Source organism: Candoia aspera, chromosome 7, assembly GCF_035149785.1.
Source record: "Candoia aspera isolate rCanAsp1 chromosome 7, rCanAsp1.hap2, whole genome shotgun sequence".
NCBI classification, from domain to species: Eukaryota; Metazoa; Chordata; class Lepidosauria; order Squamata; family Boidae; genus Candoia; species Candoia aspera.
The window spans coordinates 61,785,476-61,810,416 of NC_086159.1; the positions used below are offsets into that span (position 1 = coordinate 61,785,476).

The following is a 24,941-nucleotide window of genomic DNA, read 5'->3' on the forward strand; positions in this document are numbered from 1 at the left end:
GCCCCGCAAGAGGAGCCGCGCGCGCACCCGCGCTGCCGCACAAAAGGCCCTGCGCGCGCCGGGGATTAGGAGCGGGTCTCAGCCCCGCCGCCCTTTCCGCGGCTCTCGCTCCTTGCGGCTTTCCTCTTTGTGGCAATCCGGGGAGGAGGGGGAGCCTGCCATGTCCGCCCCCAGGAAAGGCTTCTACCGGCAGGAGATCACCAAGACTGTCTGGGAAGTGCGGGAGCGCTACCGGGAGCTGCAGGCGGTAGGCTCCGGAGCCTATGGCGCGGTCTGGTAAGTGGGTCGCCCGGGGAGAGAGCGCTTCGCTGCCGGGCGTGGAGCCTGGCCCCGTCGAGGAAGGGAACAATGGCCCCTTCGCGCTACTCCTTCACCAGCCCCTAGCCTCTTCCGCGGCAGCGGGTGCCGGAGGCGTGGGTACGAAATGCCAACCCTAGCGCATTTCCCTCTCCGGTCCTGCGATTGGACCTGCTGTACCCTGTTCAGACGATACGCTCCGTCTGGGTACTGGGGGATCCGCTTTCTGGGTTCGCCCACTACTTTGCATTCGCCGGGGGCTCTTGACGCGCGGAGACAGGGGAAAAATGCCAGTAATCAAAGTTAACTAACATTAATCGTTAGCATGCTCTGCAGATGCAGATTCAGGGAGGTTTTTTTTTTTTTTTTTACTAGCGTGTCGTGTGAATATAGCATTTCTTTTCCTTCTCCGCCCCGCCCAAGTTCAAGCAATGCAACTCCGTGCATTGAAATTGAACCCAGAATCCGTAGGCGGTGTTAGCAAGACTTCGGATGGCTTGAAGGCTGAATCTCTAAACTTGTCCTCTTTTACTATGTTAGGTAGAAATAGTGGGAAGGGGAGAGAGAAAAGTTACTGTATTATTTTGGGGAGGGCAGGGAGGGGGTAAGTTGCAAACGTTAGACATAACATCTTTGGGAGAGGGGGAAATCTGAAACAACCTTGGGTAGCAAACTACAATTTTGCAAAAATAAGGTCACCTTTTTATGTATAGGGAAATGTTTAACTCTTTTCCCAGAAACATTCTTGCAACACATGCCATTTTGACTCACTGGATCTGACTCAGTCTTTTGACTCCTTTGCTGCTGTAGTGAACTTCTTGTTGGAAAGTTTGTTTTTTTTAAAGCCAAATAAACAAGCCAACTTTTTTGCTGGAGACCCAATTCCAAGTAATTTATAGGCAACATCTAGCCAACCTAGACTGATCTGATAAAAGTTAAACAAGCTGGACCTGGTTATTATGGATGGGAGACCACCAGGAGATATTATAACTATAGACTAGACTGGGAAATTGAAAAAAAGCATCGCAGGGAAAGGCAATGGCAAACTGCTTCTGCATCACTGCAAAAAAACACTACACGGATGTGTCCATGAAATTCCATCACGTTACATTCACTCCCGTCTTTCTTCTTCCCTGTCCATTTTAATGCTTTGTTCTATCATTTCCATTTAGCAATTACTGGCTTCCTCTCTTCTGCTGATCCCAGATCTGAGATGGGAATAGGAAAATTACTTCCTCTGGCATGTGGCATGATGGTTGGTGTAATTGGCAATTCGAATGTGTGACAAAGCTGCACTTCTGGGACCAGTTATATTTCTGACAGATTTTGTAACATAAAATACTGGAGTCTTGACTTCAGTCTTCAGTTGCTCTGGAGCCTTATCCTGCTTTTTCTGTCCAGGGTAGCCTTATGACCTGGCCAGGTAGATACCTCTCTGGCTCATTTTGGTGCAGTTTGTTCATGGAGTGAACTAAATGGAAGTGACTTTATTTATTTTAAATCGAAGGAAGCGGAACTGAGCAATGTGTGAAGCAGTATTATCCAATAATAACAATTAATTAAAAAGAGTAATTTCTATAGTTGTCACAATACCCCGGGATAGCAGACATGAAAAATGGGGAAAAATTACAAAATACTGAGTTTAAATAATTAAAATGAGTAGATCATGAAAAAAAAATTGCAACATCATTCCTGTAGTTACTGATGCATTAGGCAGAATACCAAACAGATTCAGTAAATTTTTACAAGCACTAAATATTCCAACTGTATCAACTGGATTTACCAATCCCTCCACCTTGCTGGGCACCTGTTATACCTTGGGACATTACTTGGCTCCTAGTTATGGCTAGAACTTGAATTTCTAAAGAATACCAGTCAAAGATGTGATTTTTTGTTTACTCTTTATACTGTGTTGCTCCTTGAATAATAATAATAAAAAATGATAGTGCCCTAACAGATGTAAAATGGTTGAAGAGTTCAAAGGGGTACAAAGATTGCAAAGACTTCCTAGGTTGACATCACTTGAGCATTTTACTGTCTTAAAAGGTAGTCATTGCATCCCTTAACTCCTCCAGCCCTTGAGGCCCATCCACTCAGGTGAGTCTAAATAAGCAAAATTCAAGTAGCAGCTTGCAGCTTCAGGAAGGTTGCCTGCCTCTGACCTATAGTCTTCTATATATCCAAGCTCTATAAGCTATGAAGAATCTTACCCTTCTGAAAATGATTTCAAACTGCTTGAAGAACATGTGGCAGCTGTGGCTGGGTGGACCTCTGCACAATTACACCTTGTGCATCAGCTGCAATCTTATGGATTTACAGTCAGTCACCCCCTCCTCACACCTGTTTGTTTTATTGCAATATGTTTTACATGGGACAGTCCTTGAAACCATCTGGCAGCTTCAGCTGGTCCAGAACAGCTGCTTGAGCAGTGATAAGAACATCTGGGGCAGTGTTTCTCAATCGTGGCTATGTTAAGATGTGTGGACTTCAACTCCCAGAATTCCCCAGCCACACATCTTAACATTGCCAAGGTTGAGGAACACTGATCTAGGGTCTGTCATGCAACACCTCTTTTGAAAACTACTGCTTATCAGTTTCCTTCTGAGTGCAAGTCAAGGTCCTGGTTGTCACCTTTAAAGGCCTACATGGCTTAGGACCCAGGTGTCTACAGTATCATCTCTCAATGGCTTCTACCTGTCCAATAAGACCAGGAAGAGTATCTCCATCTCCTAGGGAATGCCACCCCCAGGGACTCATGTTCTCAGTTGCCCTCTGTTTTGGAACAGCAGTCCTCTCCAAGTTTAGACTGCCTTGAAACCCAGTGACTTTTTAGAACACATCGGAACATGGTCTTCAAAGTGGGAGGGAGTGGTAAGCCCTCTTGCTATGGGTTTTGTATGTTGTTTGGCTGTTCCTTAGGTGCTGGGGTTATTGTAGAGGAGAATGTAAGTCACTCAGAATCCCTTTGGGTTGGAGTGGCATCTGACCCCCCAGTAAGTAGCAACAAATTTTGTGGTTGAGCTGTCTTACCTGCCCATCTCTAACCATGTTAAGGGTTTGGTTGAATGAAGTTCAGATACTAGTTTGGGGGCAGTTACTATGGCACACTGAGCTTCAAAAGTTGCTTTTCTTAGGAGAAGCCTTCAGGTCAGAATTTGTACTTGCGGTTTCTTAGCAGTGAGGCCCCTGGACTGTTCTGTTTGGCTGCAGAAAGTGGCATGTGCATGATGCATGTACAGAAAAGGCTACTGGATCAAGCCCATGTGTGAAGCATCAAGGCGGGGTATGTTGTCTCGCCCTCCCACACAAAACGTGATTTTAAGTAGTTATGCTGTGCTTTGCCAAGGTAGGATCCTGGTTTTTTGATAAAGTGTCTGTTTCTCACACAGAAGTTCTCTGGCTCCAGTTAAAAGGATTTGATGGAAGGTGATGGAAAAGATGTGTCAGTGAGTCAGTGCCAGTTAGAGAAACAATACTGCTTCAGTTTCTTACATTTCTTGTTACAATATGACTCTATAACTGACAAACTTACAAATAAGCAAACTTCTTGCCACAGTAGTAGTTAGAAAGCAGGTCAGAAGTAGCTTTATTTGTGCAACCATCCTTATTAATTCATAGACACCTTTGTAGCACGAGTACAGGTAGGCGCTGAACCTTCCCACCTTACTAGACTGGTACGGTCGGCATTTGGGCTTAACAGGTCCACAGGCCTTCTCTGTCTTGGTCTAATTCGCCTCTGTTGCTGTCTCCATTAAGTTCAGCTATTGACCAGAAGAGTGAAAGCAAGGTGGCTATCAAGAAGCTGTACCGCCCATTTCAGTCAGACCTTTTTGCCAAACGAGCCTATCGGGAACTGCGGCTTCTGAAGCACATGAAGCATGAAAATGTGAGTACCTGCTCTAGCAAGCCTTTCATTCCACAACTAGGATACCAATCAAAGCGAGTATTTGTAGCTCAGCGTTGAACTATGGAGTCCTTGGTGCTCTCTGAGCCTTGTTGTTTTCTCGCAGACGTTTCATTGCCAGACTGGGCAACATCTTCAGTGCAAAGAGGGAGCGGGCCTTGCTCTCAGCCACAGTATAGTATATAAACTGAGAGCAAGGCCCACTCCCTCTTTGCACTGAAGATGTTGCCCAGTCTGTCAATGAAACGTCTGCGAGAAAACAACAAAGCTCAGAGAGCACCAAGGACTCCACAATTAGGATAGCCTAATTGTGCACTCTAACTAGTGGCCTCACTCTAACAGGAACTATTTCACAGGGGCTAATGTGTATCTAACTGTTGTTCTAAATCATTGCTTCTTTTTTTTTTTACTACCAAAATGAGTAAGTTTTGCACAACTCTGTTCATTCCTCCACTTCCTCATCAGCTACATTAGATACAGATCATGAGGTACAGAAACCTGCTATGGACAACCATTGTTTGATAACTTTAGTTTACCATCTCGTAAAACTTGGAGACTTTTGTCCCAGCGTCACCATGAGATTGGAAGCATCCACCTCCATTTTCATTTGCCTGAGCCCAAACCTGGGATAATCGAAGCTTAAGCAGGACAATCTCAAATCATGTGCTAAAAGTCATCAGTAAAATCAGTGTTTTGTGTTTCTGACTCCCAAAAGGGAGCCTTAAAACACTCACATGATAAAGGGGCCACTTAATGCACAAAAGCTTATTGAATGTTGTTTATTGAAACAAACCAACAATCTGAATTGGTTAAACGAGTAACAGTTTAAGATCCAGCCTGTAACCAAAGTCTGTTTAGTTACAAAAGACACTAATCAAATATCCCTGATAAAAAAAAGGGGGGGGGCAGATAGGTGAAAATGCCAACCATAGTTTAAAATGTAGCTTAACATTACAGAATGCCAAGTAAAAAAAATCCTTCATGGTTAAGTTGAAATTGTTGTCAAGTCTAATGAACAGCTGGTGCCAGTTTGATATGCTGTTCACACAACCCTTTGGCAGAATGGTACTGCTGTGTATTCCTGTTTCCATGGTATTGCTGTCCCAAATGCCTGGAATGCTATAGGACCCGTGGCTTTAAACACATTTTAAGAAATGATGTTGAAAGTTTTGTTTTTAATGATAACTGATTTTGAATATATTTGTAAAGTCTTAATTGAATTATTTTGTGATTTGGAATTACAGCGTTAAAAAACAATAGAAATAGGAGCTATATGTTATATAAATAGTCTACCATCATGTCTGAACACAGCTAGTCTGTGTTCAGTAGTATATCGTGCAAAATGCCTGCTGCCGTTGTCAGATTTTTTTTAAGCTATAGAGCGCAAATGTTTTTGTTATACCAGTTGATACTTCCCTGTGTTTTTGACAGGACTGTTAAGTTTCTGTCCAATTAAACATCTGTTTTGTCTAATTATTATCAGTGCGATATGGGGTTGTGAATCAGGGGACTGAGGAAGAGAACGCTGTCTTGTTGCCAGCTATAATATTCTGTTCCACTCAAGCTATAATTGTTTTGTTGAAGTTTCTGCTCCAGAGTTTTTGATTTAGCATTGCATTTTAGCAAGGAGCAAACAGAATATATTTTGAATACATTGGTTACTTTTTTTCACCATAAATCTTCTTCTAACGATTGTCTGCCAAGCAAGTAAATTAATAGGTAAGAATCAGGCAGATTTTGTGTTTTCATGCGAGTTCACCTGGTCATGGTGTTCTTGATGGGATGCACTAAATCAAGGGTCATCAATTGTTTTTGGCTCCTGGCTTTGTCATGTCTCAGATGAACACTTGTGGGGTCATGAATTCTCATGAGAAATGTGTAAGATTTTGCAGGCTTGCAATAGTTTATCCATTCACTAAATATGTGGTGTATGCTCTGTTGCTAAACCAAATCCAAAACTAGGGTACAAGCTTTTTAGTGGCCAAGGATCAGACTTAATATTTCTGGAGGAATGATGTCTATAAAGAGTTTTATAGACAGCTTCCATGCGGACAAGGGTTAGCTGGGAGCAATATAGTGAAGGTCTTTGTTTTTTAATTGTGATAAATCTGCTTTAGGATTGTTTTTTCGTTCCTCTTGTCTACCTCAAAGTGACCGGAGGCCATGCTGTCAGTTTGCAGCAGATACAATTACTGTAGAGGAATCTCTGGAGGTGCAGAAGGGGAGCTGCAGGTCAACAGTTTTCTTTCCTGATCTAAGGGGACATTCCCACAAAGAAAGCTGCACAAAAAGAAACATGGTCTCCACTGGCATCCTGCTTCATATGAGACTTTTGTAACCTTGGGAATGGTTTTGGGGGAGCTGCAGGGGGAAGAAGTGGGAAACCTCAGTTCTGCAATTCGCTCTCAGTTGCTCAGATCAACTATATACATTATATGCATGCAACGTATAGCATACTAATGGTAACACCACTCCGCTACCGGAAAACAAGTCCTGAATTCACTAATTAATGTTTGTGATGTGAATAACTGCAGTGATAGTATTTTTTTCCTTATCTGTGTTTCCCTGTCTTCTGTAGGTAATTGGGCTTCTAGATGTCTTCACACCAGATCCTTCACTGGATAAATTTCATGACTTGTGAGTATATAATTTGGGGGGAAACTTCGGATTCTGTGTTACGATTTGCACTAAAATAGATATGGTTCTCAATTGTTTTGGTATTTATATTGATGGAATTATTGTTCCTTCTTGGTTAAGCTGATTCTGGAGTTAACTGGAACAGTTTGGAATCGTATCAGGATACATTAATATATACGTTGTCAGCATTGTCACTATGCTGGAAGAATCGTATCTATATATCGAATAAAATAACATCACAACCAATTATGACTATGCACCCTATGATCTTAGAAACAGATGTTAACTCTTTACAGCATTAAGTGGAAAATTAAACTTCTGAAAGATTTTGCTTCTTTTAACGGTTACAGTTTTATCAAATATAACTGGAGGACTTTTAGACCATGTATCTGCCAAACAAAATGTAAACTTGCACATTCATGCTCATTTTGTTTTCCAGTGGGGGTGATATTGCTGATACAAGTGTTTAAAGTAACATATGTCTTATTTCAAAAGTAATTCATTTATTCATTTGTCAAGTTTATGTCCTACTTTTTGTTTTATTGTTAGACTATTTAAAGATCTGATTTTTAAAAAAAATGAATCTATGTTATTTATAATGATCAGGTATTGGGAGATGTGGTTGCTTATTAGAAAGTGGACTGGATTAGCCATCTGAAACCTAAAGCAGCTTTTTCCTACTTGGCAACACCCAAGTGTTGATCTGCAGTTTCTGCCATACTCAATCAATATATCAAATGGCTGAGGGTGATGGGTGCTGTAATGTGCAACATTAGGAAAGTTTAAGCTACCTTTAAAAAATAGAAATATGCAATTTCTCCCTCCCCATCTAGCTGGGGAATTCTGTGAAACTTTTATTAGTTACTTGAGTTTGTGCGATTAATTGCTTCCATAAATACAGTTTATTTTCTTTCCTCTTCCTCTGCTTTAAATTAGTATTGAATTTTTGTGTGGACTTGTCAGCTTTTAACCCTGTATCTAAAGTTCTGCATTTTCTTATTGTATGTGTATACAGTAAATAAACGTATTCGTATAAAAAGGTGCAGTTATGATGTTGCTTCAACTGTTTTTTATCATTAACTACTTCTGTGTTATTGGAATAGTTAGCTTGTGAGCTATTCAGTCAGGTTTGCAATATTCACTTTTTTTATGGCACTTTAGCCATAATAAAATCATGGAGGAAAACACATGTCAATGTTTTCATTATTCAACAATTGCCAGCACTCCAGGCCTGGTTCCTTGCTTATCCTGGTTTTTTTATCAGAAAGCTCTGCTGTTTCCTTTGCACTAAATATAGCCTTTGGAAGCTGAAAATGATCTGCTTTTTCTACCCCCTTTTTATGTGCTGGGTCAGTTTTCTGTTAATTTCACAGTTCCTCTTTGAATTTAGAATGATTGATAGCAGGGTACAGACTGGAATTTTCTTAACAGCCTAAGACGATCTTAGACATATTTAAAGGGTTAAGTAATCCCATTTAATTTAGTAGGACTTACTTCTAATTAAGCATTAATGATATTTTGCCACTTCTGGCAAGCAGGATAATACTGTTCCATCTGCCAGAACTTCTCACATTATCTGTCCTGTTCCAAGGTCCCCAAGTCTTGGAACTTCCGGGTGACTTCCACTGCAGTCTTCATAAAAGCAAATGGAGCAATCTTGATCTTTTTATCTATCTTGGGCTGGATAGCAGACATGTGCCTCTCCTCTGATATTAACAGGTTGGTGGCAGTGGTAGCTGCATTTGCAGGCCTTCAAATCCAGATGGCCTCTCGTTGACTTTCTTGGTAGCAATATGGAAGTGGCTTACAATGCCTTCCTCTAGGACAGTGTTCCTCAACCCTGGCAACTTCAAGCAGTGTGGACCTCAACTCCCAGAATTCCCTAGCCAGCATGGGAATTCTGGGAGTTGATGTCCACAAAAAAGTTGTCAAGGTTGAGAAACACTGCTCTAGGAAGTGTTCAGTGTTGTCTATGAATCCTGTGGATTTCCAGTCCAAGAACTAACCCTGCCTAAGTTTTTTTTTTTTTAGGTCAGTGAAGATAAGCTAGACAATTTAGTGTGGCTTTATGTCCCTGTACTTATGATCAACTTGAAGGACTACATTTTCCTTGAGAAAATCTATTTATGTGGTCACAAAGAGTTAACATTGAATTGATGGCACATAATCAGTCACTCATCAGGGATCTCTCCTTGGTTTATAGAGATGTTGGCCTTGTGTATAGAAAACGCTAAGTCGTAATGTGGTTTGATTGTTTTGGGGTTTATTATGCTGTGCAACCCACCATAGGAAAGAAACCATGCTAGTTGGTTTATGAAGCCTGCTTGGTTTTAATTATAGATATTGTAATGGCTGAACCACAAATCATAGTTTATTCCTGATTTATTTTGATACTCTCCCCAAAATCTATATATTGTTTGAAGGAATTGACGAAAACAAACCAAGTCTTGATTAATTTGCTCTTCTGCCTGGCTGGCTTGTTCAATAAACTGTTGTTAAAACAAAATCCTGACATAGGCCTGGTCAATACATTATGATAAGTCATAATGTAGTTTCTTCCATTTTGGTTTGTATGTTATGTGATCCCACTCATTGTGGTTTATTTAAGAAACTGCGGGATAGCATGAATCAGGTCTGTGTGTTATGTGGGTCAAATTTTTGCACATAATTACTTTGTATATTGTATTGCTAGATTCTCTGTTCCTTCTTATGTGCTGTGCTCTTATCACCAGCATGTCTGTTTGCCTTTTTAGTAATAATTTTATGTTGGAAATGTGGGTTTGAATGATTTATCTGTGTATGCGTATGAAATGCTCAGTTCTCCCCTGGCTTCCACTCATCTGGATCTCGGTACCGTTTACTGCCTAGATAAATGGATTTCAGCTGAAGCAGCTAGAAGATGGAGGGATCAAAGGAGTGGTTTTGCATCCTGTCTCCTCTAGCTCAGCCCAGTTTGTACTTACTACCTAATGTAAAACTCTGCCAACTGTAGATAGTGTCATTATCAATCGACATTTCTTGTTCTAAAGCATAAACAGTTTGTGGTGTTCAGTAAAAATAAGAAGAACAGGAAGCCTTTACATAACATAATGGCTTGCAGAATAGTGCATTTGGTGAAAAACAGGAATCATTTATTTTACATGGTTATTTTATAATCCAAAATAAATTTTGTCTAGCTCTCAACCTATGTAATGCACTTGTTTAGAAAGATGTTTTACCACCAATTCTGTAGATTTTTAGGAAAGGTATCAAGGAACATCTTTTTACATTGACCTTTTTATCACTTATATTCCATTATAGTATTAATATCTAAAGATAGATATATTCTTTATATTTTCTACACCACCCTGATTGCTTCCAGTAGAAATCTTCATAATCTGAAATGACTCTACATTATAATTTGCTACAACATTATTAGACTTCGTAATTTAGTTTTGTTCATGTTTAATTGCCTTTTCATTTTAGCTACCTTGTCATGCCATTTATGGGAACAGACTTAAGTAAAATAATGAAGCATGAGAAACTAACTGAAGATAGGATCCAGTTCCTGGTCTATCAGATGTTAAAGGGCCTAAAGGTTAGATCTCTCTGTTTTCTTTGTTTTTGTTGTTTTTTGTTACCATTTTCCTGAGACCCAATACAGGCATTCCTATGATAAGGAACCTCCTTATGCAGGTTTCTGATCCACTCCATGGTGTGCTTCAGTATGATGTAAAATTACATCTTCATTGACATACAGAATTTGAAGTCAGGACTGTGGTTTCAAATCCTGACTGTGAGGGAATTTTGATTGTGGAGTCCTTGGTGCTCTCTGAGTGGCACTGAAGATGTTGCCTAGTCTGGCAATGAAACATCTGCAAGAAAACAACAAGGCTCAGAGAGCATCAAGGACTCCACAGTTCAACCCTGAGCTACAAATACTTGCTTCAATTGGTAATTTTGATTGTTTTATGCTACATCTGCGTTGGTGAACCTTTCTCCTTGTCATCAAGATTTGGATTTTAAACACTATTGGCTTTATAAACTTCAATTATTTGCACAAAGCCTTTCTAGTTTCTGTCTTAATACTAAATTAATTTGAAGATAAGTGTGAAAATTCAGTTTAGTCCATTTACTTATGAGCCTTATTCATATCATGCAGAAAGTGAGGAATCCTGGCACAGAAATAAATAAAAATAAACTGCTTTCTGATTTGTCCGAAGCTGGGGTTCCAGCTGATTGGTCCTCAAAAATCCATGATCTGCAAACCAGCTTTAAAGCATGGTGTAAAATTGATTTGAAGATCCTGGATTATTTGGGAGCAATCAGTTACTCTTATAGGTTTGAGCCTAATGGCAGATTATCCCTCTTTTCACTCTAGATTGTGGTTTCCTTGCCTGTTTACCTGCTTGTGTCTAATCTTGCTGCCTATGTCATCAAGGTTTAACAATCCAACCCAACAGACATTGAATTAAATCTGCCCTTGATTGAAGCAGCGAGCTGATGTGCCCGAATACATTGTGTGACATTTGATAAATGTGAAGATGAACATTTTCTTGTGCCATCTTTTTAATTAAATTGAAACATTAAATTAAAAATAAACTTTTAAAATGTTATTCTAGTCCAGTTAAGGAGCACACACGTAAGAAACTTTTGTGGTAAGATGGTAGCAGGTGAAGCATGAATATGGATTCTCCATCCTGATCTGGTTGCATCCAGGATTGTGCAGATGTATTCCCAAATAATTTCTGTTTGCACCAATCAGCCTTTTGGGAGAAAGAACAGAGGACTTGCTTTAGTCCTTTCCTGCATTCCACTGAACTGGGACCAGACCTAACTACCTTCCTCCCTCCCTTCCTCCCTTTATTAGATTTATATGGCCACCAACTCTCACACAGTGACTCCGAGCAGCTTACAAAATTATAATCCACAATATAAAAACCTGTCAACCCCCGCACCCTCCCTTTGCTTCACTCTTAAAATCTGTCTGTCTGTCTGTCTGTCTGTCTGTCTGTCTATCTATCTGATAGAAACGTATTCTTAGCAAGTTTTGATTTTATTGCAAAAGAGACAAGGCCTTTCTAAAAAGATTTGCTGCTTTCTCTCACTGTCATGTAACCGCATACAAAAGACGAACGTAAATCAAATATCACTATTGACTTTAATTTATTAGATAAAAGCCAGAATTTTTCTCTAACAATTGTATCCTTCCCTAGATAATCAGAGCTTCCCTATACATAATAGTTTGGAAAAGGGAATACAAAGGGCATAAAGGAACAGAATAGGATTTGAATATAGATGCCAGATGTCACTATTAAATAATATAACATTTCAGTCCTTCACATTTCATATTCCTCCCTTGCAGTGTCAGAGAAGGCAACTCTCCTATTCCCTGGAAATCTTAGAATGAAGCAAAAGAAGGAAGAAAGAAAGAAGGAAATTTATCTTGCAGTCAGGTTTAGCTCTTGGCACTGCTGAATTTACTGTAAACCAAACAACAAAAACATTGTGTCCTGACAACTGCAGCCCTTGATTACCTCGGATCTCATGTAGTGCTCTAATTCTTTAAGCCAGGAAGCCATCTCAGTTGTAGTGTGCAATCTGGGCCACGTGCAGGGAGAACTGGAAAGGCAGAAATATTGTACCTGGTGTTTGCTGGGAAACAACAATTGGCTGTCTTTCATGTTTGTTTAAATTGCCTATCATCTCAACCAGAAATGAAAGCTCTGTCTTTCTGAAAAAGAAAAGAAATGGACAGCATTTGATGTTGCAATACAGTCATCAGGGATTAAGAATGGTTTTGTGTATTTATTTGATTGATCTCTTACCTTTCCTCTCAAGTTTGAGGATACAGATACAGAGCATTTCTCCTCCCACAACAACAGCCCTGTGAGATATACAGAGCTGCAAGACAGCGATTGGCCCCAACTCACCCTGTGAGCTTTCATGGTTAAGGGCGGGACTTGAACCTGCGCCTTCCCAGTCCTGGTCCATCACATTCATCACTACATCCCAGAATCACCAGCAGAAATCTGTTTTTCCCTGTTTGTTGTTAGCTTATTAGGAAGCTTTGCTTATCTAAGAATATTTCCATGATAATCCTTTCCTACTGTAGAACTTGTAATTCATTTCTTCTGCCCCAAATACACTGTGGATATGTTATGCAAATGTAAGTGCCTGTGCTAAAGTTTCAAATGTCTCTTTAGGTTCAAATGTTTCTTCCTAAGTATTGTAGTAGAAAGAAGTGAAAGGCTAAGATTAAAATGGCTGAATATTCTAGCCTGGGAATCCCATAGTGATGGCAACTCCATACCATCTGTTGAAATAAAACAAGGGCAGAAATGGAATCCGATAAGAACAATGATGCAGAAAAGCACCATCCCAGCTCTGTTTTGCAGATTCATTTTATCTGGATGTTTAGTGCTTGCAGGGAAGAAGGATAGACCATTGGTCTGCTATAGTTTGTAAGACTGTGGTTTCTAAGGCTGTGGAAGGAAGAGTTGATTTTCTTACGTTCCTCAATCTAGATTTCTGGTTTCTGACAAGTTAAGATCAATTTCTAGGTCAGTTGGATTGCAATTTCCATAATACATAGCTGTCCTGTCCAAAGTGGGGGAGGTAGGGGTCTTTTTGAGTTGAAAGAAAATTTTAACTTTGAAAGCTTCTTGTGGACACTCTGACAAAATGGCCACTCCATGTGAAGTCTTTCCCATTCACTTAAGAGATGTTATAGTGGGGGCATCAGGTCACAAAATAACCCTTTATGAGAAGGCAGACGGAGGAGGCTGTTCTGTGTCACACTCTCTAATCCTGCAAGACACTCATTATTGCCCAAGATTGCCTTTATCCGTCAACAGATGGACACTCTTGCAAAGCACAGCATTGAAGATACCAAACATTTTTGATTCCTAAGAACTACTGAGCTTTTGTGGGGCCCAGAGGCATACCTACAAATATAGACAAAGGTACAACCTGGTGTTTTCCTTAGCAGAAAGCCTTTTTTAAAACTAAAAAGGAAGATCAGGATGGGAATGACTTCTTGCACCACAATTATTGCCCATGGATTATTTTTACCATTGCCTTGCAAACCTTTGGAACAAAAAGAAATGTTTCATCGATAGCAAATGGGTGAAATATTTTTGTCTCTTTCCACAGTACATCCATTCATCCGGCATAATTCATAGGGTAAGTAAAACACTTCAGGCTTTTCTGTTTGATGGCTTTTGATACTATTTTCATAGAAGCTCACCAAAGGAGAGATTTACTTCAAACACATATCCATGACTACAAAGCTCCCTAATGGTCAACTGGTTTCTGCACAGAAATATATAATGCTCAGAATTTTTATGCTGAAATATACAAAGATAATGGTTTTATTGCACAGTTTCAATTATTGATCCTTAGAAGGCTTCTGTGAAAAAGTCTTTGCTTGTTTTAATGAATACTTGATCATTTATTCCTTGGGTTCTTTGATGTACTGTTGGCAGTGTCATGGCTTAAATGCAAATTAAACTGTATCCTTCATGAATTATTACAATAACTATTGCCAGTTCAGTCTGAATGCTGTTAATAGCACAGACTACTTTTGTAATTGATTAAAAGGAGATCAGGATGTTTTGCATGCATGTGATATTTTCACTTTGCTCAGTGGAAATGTTATGCTGATATACATGCACACACATGTTTGGCTTTGGAATTTTTTTAATGCTGTTGCGTACTACCTCGGCATCTGTAATTTATTATTCAGTCACTGCCAGAAAAGCTTCTGATCCTTCAGGCATCAGTCCCTGTGTTCATATTTGGCAACAGGCCAGCCTATTTGCATTCTAGGCCATTGTTTGTATCTGTCTTGCACATCCAAAAAATGGCCTGCCTTTGAAAGAAACACTTCCAGTTATAGATGAATTCGGTTTTAGATTTCTTATTTTAAACATCTTCATAGGATTTAAAACCTGGAAACCTAGCGGTCAATGAAGACTGTGAGTTGAAGGTAAGAAAATGAATGCTGTAGTTGCCTTTTCACATATTTTTTTAAAAAACAAACACTATGAAACCTTGTGGGAATTTTCAGAAGTAAATGCTGGGGAATTTGGAAGTACGTTAGATAGAACAAATGTGAAAAGCATTTTAAAAATGAGAACAGGTTGCAGTCTGTAGCACTGTTGTGTGAAATAATAGAATGTTAATGTCTGCAAGCCTGGAATAACTGCTGATTTCCTGGCTAAGAGTACACTCTGCAACATTGCACAGTGTGTAAGGATGATTGCTTGTAGAATAAGTTGTTAGCAGTTTTCCAGAAGCTTAAGCTTGACAGTTTTCATAGATAATTACTGGATTTCATCCCATTGCTTGTAAGAAGAAAGCAGAACCAAGTTCTTGTCTTTTTGCAAAAGGTAGCTTTATTAAGCTGTGTAAAATAAGATACAAGCTGGAGACATAGCGTGCACTCTGCATTGGGGTAGTAGGAATGAAATGCTGAGTGGACAATCTAGGGCTTTTCACTTTGTAAGGCTTTAGTTTTGAAACCTGAGCACCTTAATAAAGACTCCATTGATGGAGTTCATGTAAAAAGCCTCAGCAATTAAATTGGTTTTGAGTTAACCTTGTTACTGTGGATTGGCTGAAGCTACAAGCAGTTCAGTGTGATGTTCAGTTTGGGTATATGTTACAACCATAGTTGGTTACTGAGTTCAGGATTTGTACTAATTCATGGCAAAGCTGACAGTCTTTGCAACAAGCATTAATTCCTAGGAGAGCATATTAACTCAACATAAATTGCCCAAGTTTTGATAGAGCATCATGTCTGCACTTAAACAGCTACGCTATTTTTAAAAACTATTCCAACAGAAAAAGAGGAAGGAAAGAGAAGAGTGAGATATAAAAATGGTTTCATGGAAATGCTATAGCAAAATTCCCTGAAAGCACAAAGAGGTTCTCACCTGCCAGCAGTTAAACTGCAATATTAATAGAAGAAAGCAATTAAGTGCCTTATTTCATTTCTCTTCATTTTTGAAATCATAAAACTTTAAAAAGTTTCATTGAGTTGGATCCACATTTTGGCACATGCAATTATGAGTGGTGAGATTGATTTTCAAATAGTATCTCCATTACCTTTGGGGATAATATTCCTGAACCCTGTGTAACGCTTGGGGCCAGGGGTCTCTGACCCTTTGCATTGCATTTTGGAATAGCTGATAATGGGGGAAGGAAATCTTCAGTATTTCTGCCAGGCGCATTGTCATGGCCTAAAGTGAGTTCAAAGCTTTCTCAGTAGCTATGAATATATGAATAATAAGCCAAATTCATGTGGTTTCAGTTTGCTACCTTTATGATTATATAATGTAAAAAGTTATTACTGTGAACTGGGATTTCCACTTACTAATGTCAGAAAAAAATGTAATACGTAGAGCTCGTGTTTGTGATGTTTGAATAAAGAGCATGAAATGAATAGGCGTTTGAGATTCTTGTCCTTCATTTGCAAAAATGCTCTTTAGTATGAACAAGGCTACCAAATCCAAACAGCCATTTGCATTTCTCTAAGGGTATCATTTCATTGCAAGCAATTATTTGGGTAATATTGCAAGTTAGATGGAGGTAATGAGAAAATATACAGATATCAGAAATACGAAGTGTTTTAGCAGAGATGTCAGGAATGTAATGTAACCTGTTAGGCATCTCTTTTAACTTAATTTTCAAGGGAATATGCTGAAGTTTACATCTTGGGAGACAGGCCATTGAAGTAATGGAATTCAAGACTCCTACAGATATTGTTAGATCTTTTCTAAGTATGAACAAATCTCATTCCAGTTCAAAGTGTTTGTGACAATTCCAGAAAAGTAAACTGATTGTATTTTGTTCCTCTAAAACAGATTCTAGATTTTGGGCTGGCAAGACATACAGATAGTGAGATGACTGGCTATGTGGTTACTAGGTGGTATCGAGCCCCAGAAGTTATACTTAATTGGATGCGTTATACACAGACAGGTAATTTTTGTGTTTACTAGACAACTGGTTTTCCACACCGAGGTTTCTGTAACTGCTGATTATATAATTTCATCACTTCAATTTGAAAAGAGTGACATCTTTACAAAAACTACTCTGATCTCTTGGTAGACCAACCAAAAAAGTCTCTGTTGGGCTAATTGCAGAGACATTGAACAAAAGGGAGTGTAGCTGTTTGCATATTGAGTTCCATAAAGTTTTTAGAGGGAAATGTCTTAGTTCTAGTCATCTGCAGGACTTCATGTCAGCTACTGAAACCCTTGGGTTCAAGGCTTGGCCACATGTAGCCCCTGAAAACTGCATATAGGTAGTCTTTGCTTACTGACCATTTGTTCAGCAACCATTTGCAGGTACAGTGGTGCTGAAAAAGGAGACTTACGAGCAGTCCTCAAAGTTCTGGCTGTCCAAGCACCCCCATGGTCACATGATCGCGATCTGGGCGCTTGGCAACCAGCTTGTGTTTATGACGGTTGCAGTGTCTCGTGGTCATGTGATCGCCATTTGCGACCTTCCTTGCTGGCTTCCCGCAAACAAAGTCAATGGGAAGGCTGGCAGGGAAGGTCGCAAGTCGCTTGGGTAAGTTTCCCCCACCCTGCAGCAGCCACCCCAAGCCCCGCCACACTCGTGCCACGCTGCACCCTCATGCACCTGGCAGCAGCCACTTACCCACCAGCCTGCTTGCGAGCTGCTTGGGACTTGCAACTTTCTGCCAGCTTCGCCACTGACTTTGTCTGTTGGAAGTCAGCAGGAAGTTGCAATGGGGTCCTTGCTTAATGACGGCAGTGGGGTGTGCTGGGAGTGCTGTTGCTAAGCAATGTGGTCATGTGATGTTGTGCTTTATGACCACATCACTTAGCAATGGAAATTCTGGTCCAAATTACCATCATTAAGTGAGGATGACCTGAATTGCCTTTCATACTTGTATTCTGGTATCAGATATTCTGGTATCATCATCATGGTTACATATGGATCTCTCCCACAATTGCCACCAGATTGTATTATATCTGTGCAAAGATTCAAATTCAGAAAGTAAAATGTGATTTGGAGTATGTATGGATATATATGTAGCACTTCTGGAACACAGTAAAGCAACTATGTCTTTCTCTGGACTCTGCAACTGATGCACAATTCTGGGAAAAACAGTCAGTTTAAGATATTCCTAACAAGTGCAAATCCAGATTTCTCTTCAAGCCTAGATCTCTGCAGAGCTCTAATATTTAAAGTGGGGCTAACATATTAGGGCTGAAAAAATCTGGACAAGTAGTAGGTCGAGGACCAGTAGATGGCAGGGAATGAGAGCTATAAAACTAACTCTTTGCTGCCATCTAGGGTTTCTCTGGACATGTTCACTTCAGATGTGATAATCCTGTTAAAGTGATAGAAGGGGGAAGTTACTAAACAACTGGAGAGTAATCCATTTATCTGAATTTAAATAATTTAATTTAAACTTAAACGTGAATATAATCAAATTTAGTTTTTGGCTGGCTCTTCCAAAGTTAGTGCTGGCCTGCTACTCAAACACTAAGTCTAGTCTATAAAATGAAAAAATGTTGTATACTCCTATGTTAGCATCCAGGTTTGACCCTAAGGAACACTCTAGGATCAGTAACATCCTGTTTGAAATCCTGTTGTCTCCATACCCATTGAACACATCTCTTCCCCTCCTCAGACTTCAAAACAGAATATGAAATACTCCATGTGTTACCTGCAGCCAGCATGTCTTGCACAAACTTCATGTACAAGACCTTTTCCACAGCAGTCATTTTGGCATGAAACAGAACAACATGTACAGGTGTTAGCCATGACAGTACTTAGGGTCCCATTCCATTTATGTTTACAGGAGCCACATGCCTGCTGTTGCTCCAGTGTAAGGGGAGGTCCCACTAAATACTTGCCACTTTAGCCTATAGAAGCTGTTTTTCTCCTGGTTTTGAATACTGCATACAAATTCCCTGTATTTTCTGGTTGTATTCTAATAAAGAGACGGAGAAGTAATTATATATGGTCATTATACCATTACTAAAACAACAGATCCAATGGTGGCCTAAAATTTTTGCGCAGTACTATATATCATGCTGAGCTCCTTACACACAAAGTTAAGATGTGATAAATAAGCACAACAGACAGCTTTCATTCAGAATCGTAGCTAGCTGTATTTCTTCATGAATGCTAAGTCCAGAAAGTTGGAAAGAAAGAAGATGCCTGTAGCCCAGACCATCAGTGTTCTAAAAAGCATTCATTGAGCTATTGAAATTGCAGAAATAGAACACACATTTTCAGTTACAAACCTCAAAACACTGACTTTGTGTTGTTGCTTTCTTTTTAAAGATTTTGTTGTTGGTTAATGAGCTGAATTTAGATGTAGTGCACACCAGTTTAATGGGTGTGTTTTCTGTATTTCAGTGGACATCTGGTCAGTGGGGTGTATAATGGCTGAAATGGTAACAGGAAGGCCCCTTTTTAAGGGCAATGATCGTATCCTTTCTTGATGAATGCCTTGCATTAAGTTGGAGAAATATGCAAGAATTCAGGTACCAAAGTAAGTCAGTTCATAATCACTTCAAGTGAAAAATGACCAGTTCAGTTATTTACTTGCAAACATCAAGCCCGCTTTGGAAGTCTGTAGCTTTGACAGTATATTGCAAGATTAATAGTTTGTCACAGCTGCTTCTCATAATTAAGTGCAAGCAGAAAGTCACCTTTTTGGCTCCAACCTTTGGCCTATAGGACTGCATTTTAGTTTATTTTATAAGCGTTGATGCAGCTAAGCTTTTGAGTTTTTTCGTTATTTTTTTGCTGTTATGGGCCTTTTTAGAGGCTCAAGAAGTGTTACAAAAGATCAGTAATGTTTAAAAACCAACACAGCGTTCTTTCTTCAGAAATTTGTAAGATGAGGTCATTGAAACTAGTTTAGGAAAGAAAGAAATCTGAAGTTTTAATGTAGGTATGAAAACTTGAACAAATTGTTAGCCTGAAAATACTCAAAGAGATGACTAAAAACAAAAATGAAGATGACCCACTAATGAATATTTGTAGAAGTATCCTTTCAGTTGTTAATTCCTAGCCAACTGCTGATAGTTGTGAAAAAATATACGAACTATGTGTTATATGCTTTGATTTCAACAGTAAGAAAATCAGATCAGTTGTATCATATTTTAATGACACGCTGACTGAAGATTTGATTCCTGACTTTGACATTCAGATCTGGACCAGCTCACAGAAATTATGAAAGTTACAGGCACACCAACTCAGGATTTTGTTCAGAAACTGCAAAGCCAAGATGTAAGTCGCAACTTTTGCCTAATTTATAAGATCAGGTTCAGAAATACTATGTGGTTCTGTAGTGCTTTCCTTTAATGTACTAGTGCAATTTTGAGATTTTTTTTTAACACAACATAGAAAGCAGCAAACCAAGGAAATCCAGTTAGAAACCTTTTCAGTTGTTGTTGTTTTGATACATTGAAGTATTCAGTCATCAATATCCTATTAATAGAAGCAGATTGCTATTTTAAAAGCTATACATGATAGCAAAATTTTGCATAGTCCTAATTTTAAAAAAGAAATATTTCAAGCAACTTCTGTTTAAAACTTTAAACAGAATATTAGGATCCTTTTACCCTTCAGATGTTGCTGAACTACAACTTTCCATGTTAGGTATGCTTGGTGTGATAGCAAGTTGTCACATGATTGCAGGAAAATGATCTGAAATCAAAGAAAGAGATTATCCTATGCAATAGAGAGAGGCTTCTGACATCACACAGGCAAGAGTAATTAAGACACACAAGAATGTAAATCTTGATTTCACTATAAGTTGGACTTGCATTCCATACACAGCACTTCCGTTTGTAGTGGCCTGATTGGCTTTTCTGCAGTGAGCCGCATCAGAAGCTCTTACATCCTTGAAAGGCAGTTTATCTATTTACAGTCTTGTTTGCCAAGAAAAGCTTGACATAGAGATCAAAAATTTCTGTCCAATTTTAACCCATTTATTATAGCCAGCTCAGAATATAACATAGGAGCTGATTGCAATTTAAATAACACTACTTGATGTGGAAGTAATGCATAACACATTGAGTTTCTACATATATACATTTCCAATATAGTTTTATTACACATTTGTGATAGTGGCCTCCTTGTTTGCTCTGAGAAAACAAAATCAAATTATCTTAAATTATAGAAAGTATACAAATTGTGTATGAATTAATTTAGGACCTTCAGATCCAAAATGAAGTCATACGCAATTTGTCCATATATTCTATATATGCATATTGTTCGTATATTCACCAGGATCTGAACCCAGTATGATGGCATCTTATTTCTTTCTCTTTGTTTCATTTCCTGAATTAATAACGTATTCATATCTAGTAATCTCTGTTTCTGTTTATTTTAAGGCAAAAAATTATATCAAAAGCCTTCCACAAGTACAGAAAAAAGATTTTGCTGCGATTTTGAAAAATGCAAATCCTTTAGGTAAGTTAAATATAGATGGATGTGATATATTAGGAAATTTCATAATATCAGGATAGTAAACAGGTTGAGATATCTTCCATCCTCTTATTTTAAAAAAAAATCTTTTAAGATTCTTTGTGCCCTTTCAAGATTTCAACACAATGGTCAGATTGGCTAGTAAAAGTAAACTTTTTCTGCTAGATATACTTCATTATAAATTGTAATCCTTTGAGCTTCTGTTCTTAGAACAACTGCACGATCACTGGGAGATGTAGAATCTAAATGAATGTCAGCAAAATATTTAAGTACATGCTTGATGTGTTTCCAGAGTATTTGTCCTTAAACATCCTTTCTGTTTTGTTGATCCAGCTGTAAACCTTTTGGAAAAGATGCTGGTGTTAGATCCGGAGAAGAGAATAACAGCAAGTGAAGCTTTGGCCCACCCTTATTTTGAAACCATTCATGATCCTGAAGAGGAAAACAAAGCAGAGAAATATGATGACACTTTTGACAACATGGATCTGCCCCTGGATGAATGGAAATGTATGTTTGGTGTTGTGCTGAAAGGCAGTCTTCAGACAAAGACTGGATTGGTGTAGGGGACCTTGTCTACATTCTACAAATAGATCTGAATTAAAACACAAGGGGAATCTAGGAATCTGGTGCATTAAACTAGACCTATAGAAATGTTTCTTTCTCCTTGCTGTTCCATACTCTCTCTTGACCTGTGTTATTCCCTCTCTTCCAATTTACTTTCTGAATTCTTAGAAGTCTTTCTACGCTGGCTCCTACAATAATCTTGAGGTTTTATTAGCAGGCAGGAAAGGAGTGAACAGCAAGGAGAAATGTGAATGCTGTGAATGCTTCTATAAGCAGAAATCGCATGGTATAAATTTAATAGTAATTATTTAAAATGCCCTTATCGTGAAGGAAAAAAATGTTCTTTGCTGATGGTGCTTTATTTATTTATTTATTTTATAAATTTATTCACTGCCCATCTCTCCCCAACGGGGGGACTCTGGGCGGCTTACAATAAAACAAGATTAAAATATAAAACCATTACAATTACAAAATGTAATAAAAATATAAATATAATAAAATCTACATGGCGAAGAGATCTTAATCAGACCTTCAGTGTGGTAGGTCCCTCCGGATCACTTCATGGCGCTAGCCATCCCCAGGTGTAATTATTTGCCCTCCCATTCCAGGCCTGCCTACAAAACCAGGTCTTTAATCTTTTGCGGAAGTCCAGGAGTGAGGGGGCTTGTCTCACCTCTGGGGGAAGGATGTTCCAAAGGGCAGGAGCTACAGCAGGCACACTTCCGAGACCCCGCTAGATGGAGTACTTTTACAGATGGGGCCCGTAACATGCCCTCCCTGCATAACCAGATGGGGCAAGTCGATGTAATAGGGATGAGACGGTCCTTCAGATATCCTGGTCCCATGCCATGTAGGGCTTTAAAGGTGATAACCAACACCTTGAATTGGCTCCAGAAGTAAACTGGGACCCATTGGAGCTCACACAACAAAGGTGTTATGTGTGCAAATCTTGGAGCATCCAAGATTGTCTGCGCGGCCGCATTCTGGACCAGCTGTAGCTTCCGGATATTTTTCAAGGGTTTTGTAGATTTTGCATTACAGGAATTACTATTTTTTTCCTTTCCCAACATGTTTTAATCAGATGCTCATGCTCATTAAGGCTGCTAAATTCTTTCAGAGTCTTACAAGCAATTATCTCTGTGCATGAAAATCATTAACTACTTCGCATATCAAGTAGCTTTTAAAGGCTTAAGAGCAGATTGGCTTGTGTTCTGACAATCTGAAGGAAGAGAAGGGGGAACTACACCCTTTTGATTTCTAGGCATTGGACACTTAAAGCTATCTCACATACGTAATTGAAAAAGTTACCATGAGCATGCCCTGTGTACAGCTGTGCCTTAATTGGGCCATTTCAAATTTACAAAATCGAACCCACATTTTCAAGATGTGATATATACTGAGATTAACTTATTGCTGCTGTCATTCATATTCAATTCATAGAATTGAATGTAGTATTTTTTTTTAAGTTTAGCTGTAGATACATGGGAGACCTCAAAGTGTAAGCTACAGGTGACACTGGTTAATACACTTATGAGATCTCAGGAAAAGATAAACAATTTTTAGGAAAGAGTGAACAAGTGTGACATGCTGGCCCACACAATGCTCCAGATCACCTTTCTTCTCCCTGCTAAGCTAGCTCACTGCATCGTCTTAATAAATTTTGATTTTTTTAAAAAATCATTTTTTCCTGAATCTAACATGAATATTTTTTGTACTCCTTTAACTTTTCCAGGTATCACATATAAAGAAGTTATGAACTTTAAGCCTCTGCAGTTGCCTGACTCAAAAGAAACGGTAGTATAACCCCAAATTGTACGTTTGCTTAAAAACTGAGTGAAGAAAAGAGAGTGTAAATGTTATATTTATGTGTGTATGTATATACTGTGTATGTATGTATGTATATAATTTTATAAATCTTTTATAAATAAACTAGACGTAATCTGTTTTAAAATGAATTTTAAGGCCGTTGTGCTCAATCTTTTATATCGTAAATTGCAGCAGTACCTCTGTGAAGGAAGCTGAGTCCCACAATAATAGAAACAAAGCATTCTTTTTCCCAAAGAAGGATATCATATGTTTACTGGCATTCTCTATTATGATATTTTTCATGGTGTTTCAATTAATTAACATATACTGAGTCCACACACACCGAGAACCACCGTTACCTGTATTTTGAATATGTGCTTGGAAGCTAGTGCCCTTATAAATGAGATTACAGGTAGTCCTCACTTAACAACCATTTGTTTAGTGATGGTTCAGACTTACGACAATGCTGAAAAGCCTACTTACGACTGATCTTCACACTTACGACTGTCACAGCATTCCCCCGCCAGTCACATGATCATGATTTGGGTGCTTGACAACCAGTTCACATTTATGACTGTCACAGTGTCCCATGGTCATGTGATCACCATTTTTGACCTTTCTGGCCAGCTTCCAGCAAGCGAAATCAGTGGGGAACCACATTATTCTCTTAACAACCACGTGGTTTGCCTAATGCCTGTGGTGATTTGCTTAAGCACCCCCGCAAAAAAGGTGGTAAAATCATGTCGGATTCGCTTAATGACCACTTTGCTTAGCAACCAAAATTCCGGTCCCAATTGTTGTTAAGTGAGGACTATCTGTATATTTTATTTTTATTTATTTTTATTCCTCCTTTATGATTGTGTGGATGTTTCATTCTGTCCCAAGACCATCTCTGGGAACAATTCTGCAGTCCCTTCTCCCAGATGCACATTTCCTGTAGTTTATAGATTTCCTATGTGTTCATAATTTCTGGTACTGTGAATTTTTTTTTAATTTCCATTCAAAAAATACACCAATCTTCTGTACTGCGTTCTCATATGAAATTGGAAAATACTCATAATGCATATATTGAGCATCAGTTTCTTAGAGTCGCAGCCAGGGATGTAGATCCTGTGAATGTGGGAACTTTAAGGTCAAGAGTTCCTCAACCAGCTCTTCATACAGAGGTGATCTGAAACCTTATAATCCAATTGCCAGAAAACCACTGAACAGGCTTATTCTAGAGATTTTTATTTTTTATTTTTCTGCAACAGGACTTCAATACTTC

The 24,941-nt window shown here is 38.9% G+C and overlaps 1 protein-coding gene across 1 annotated transcript; it reads left to right on the plus strand.

The window, feature by feature from the left end:
• Positions 1-26: 26 nt before the first annotated feature.
• MAPK12 (mitogen-activated protein kinase 12) lies at positions 27-23,827 on the plus strand. The gene is made up of 12 exons (XM_063307907.1): positions 27-276; positions 4,054-4,183; positions 6,780-6,838; positions 10,304-10,415; positions 13,973-14,002; positions 14,760-14,807; positions 16,687-16,801; positions 19,223-19,294; positions 20,022-20,101; positions 21,211-21,289; positions 21,638-21,811; positions 23,601-23,827. The coding sequence occupies exons 1-12, from the start codon at positions 161-163 to the stop codon at positions 23,669-23,671; spliced, it is 1,086 nt and encodes a 361-aa protein (XP_063163977.1). The 5' UTR covers positions 27-160; the 3' UTR covers positions 23,672-23,827.
• Positions 23,828-24,941: the final 1,114 nt, after the last annotated feature.

What these genes read in the sequence shown, in the direction of transcription:
- MAPK12 (XM_063307907.1), top strand. Translation starts at nt 161, where the DNA reads ATGTCCGCCCCCAGGAAAGGCTTCTACCGGCAGGAGATCACCAAGACT. An exon ending in CTGGATAAATTTCATGACTT is followed by an intron (nt 6,839 to 10,303) that starts GTGAGTATATAA and finishes TTTTCATTTTAG; the next exon opens with CTACCTTGTCATGCCATTTA. An exon ending in GATGCGTTATACACAGACAG is followed by an intron (nt 16,802 to 19,222) that starts GTAATTTTTGTG and finishes TCTGTATTTCAG; the next exon opens with TGGACATCTGGTCAGTGGGG.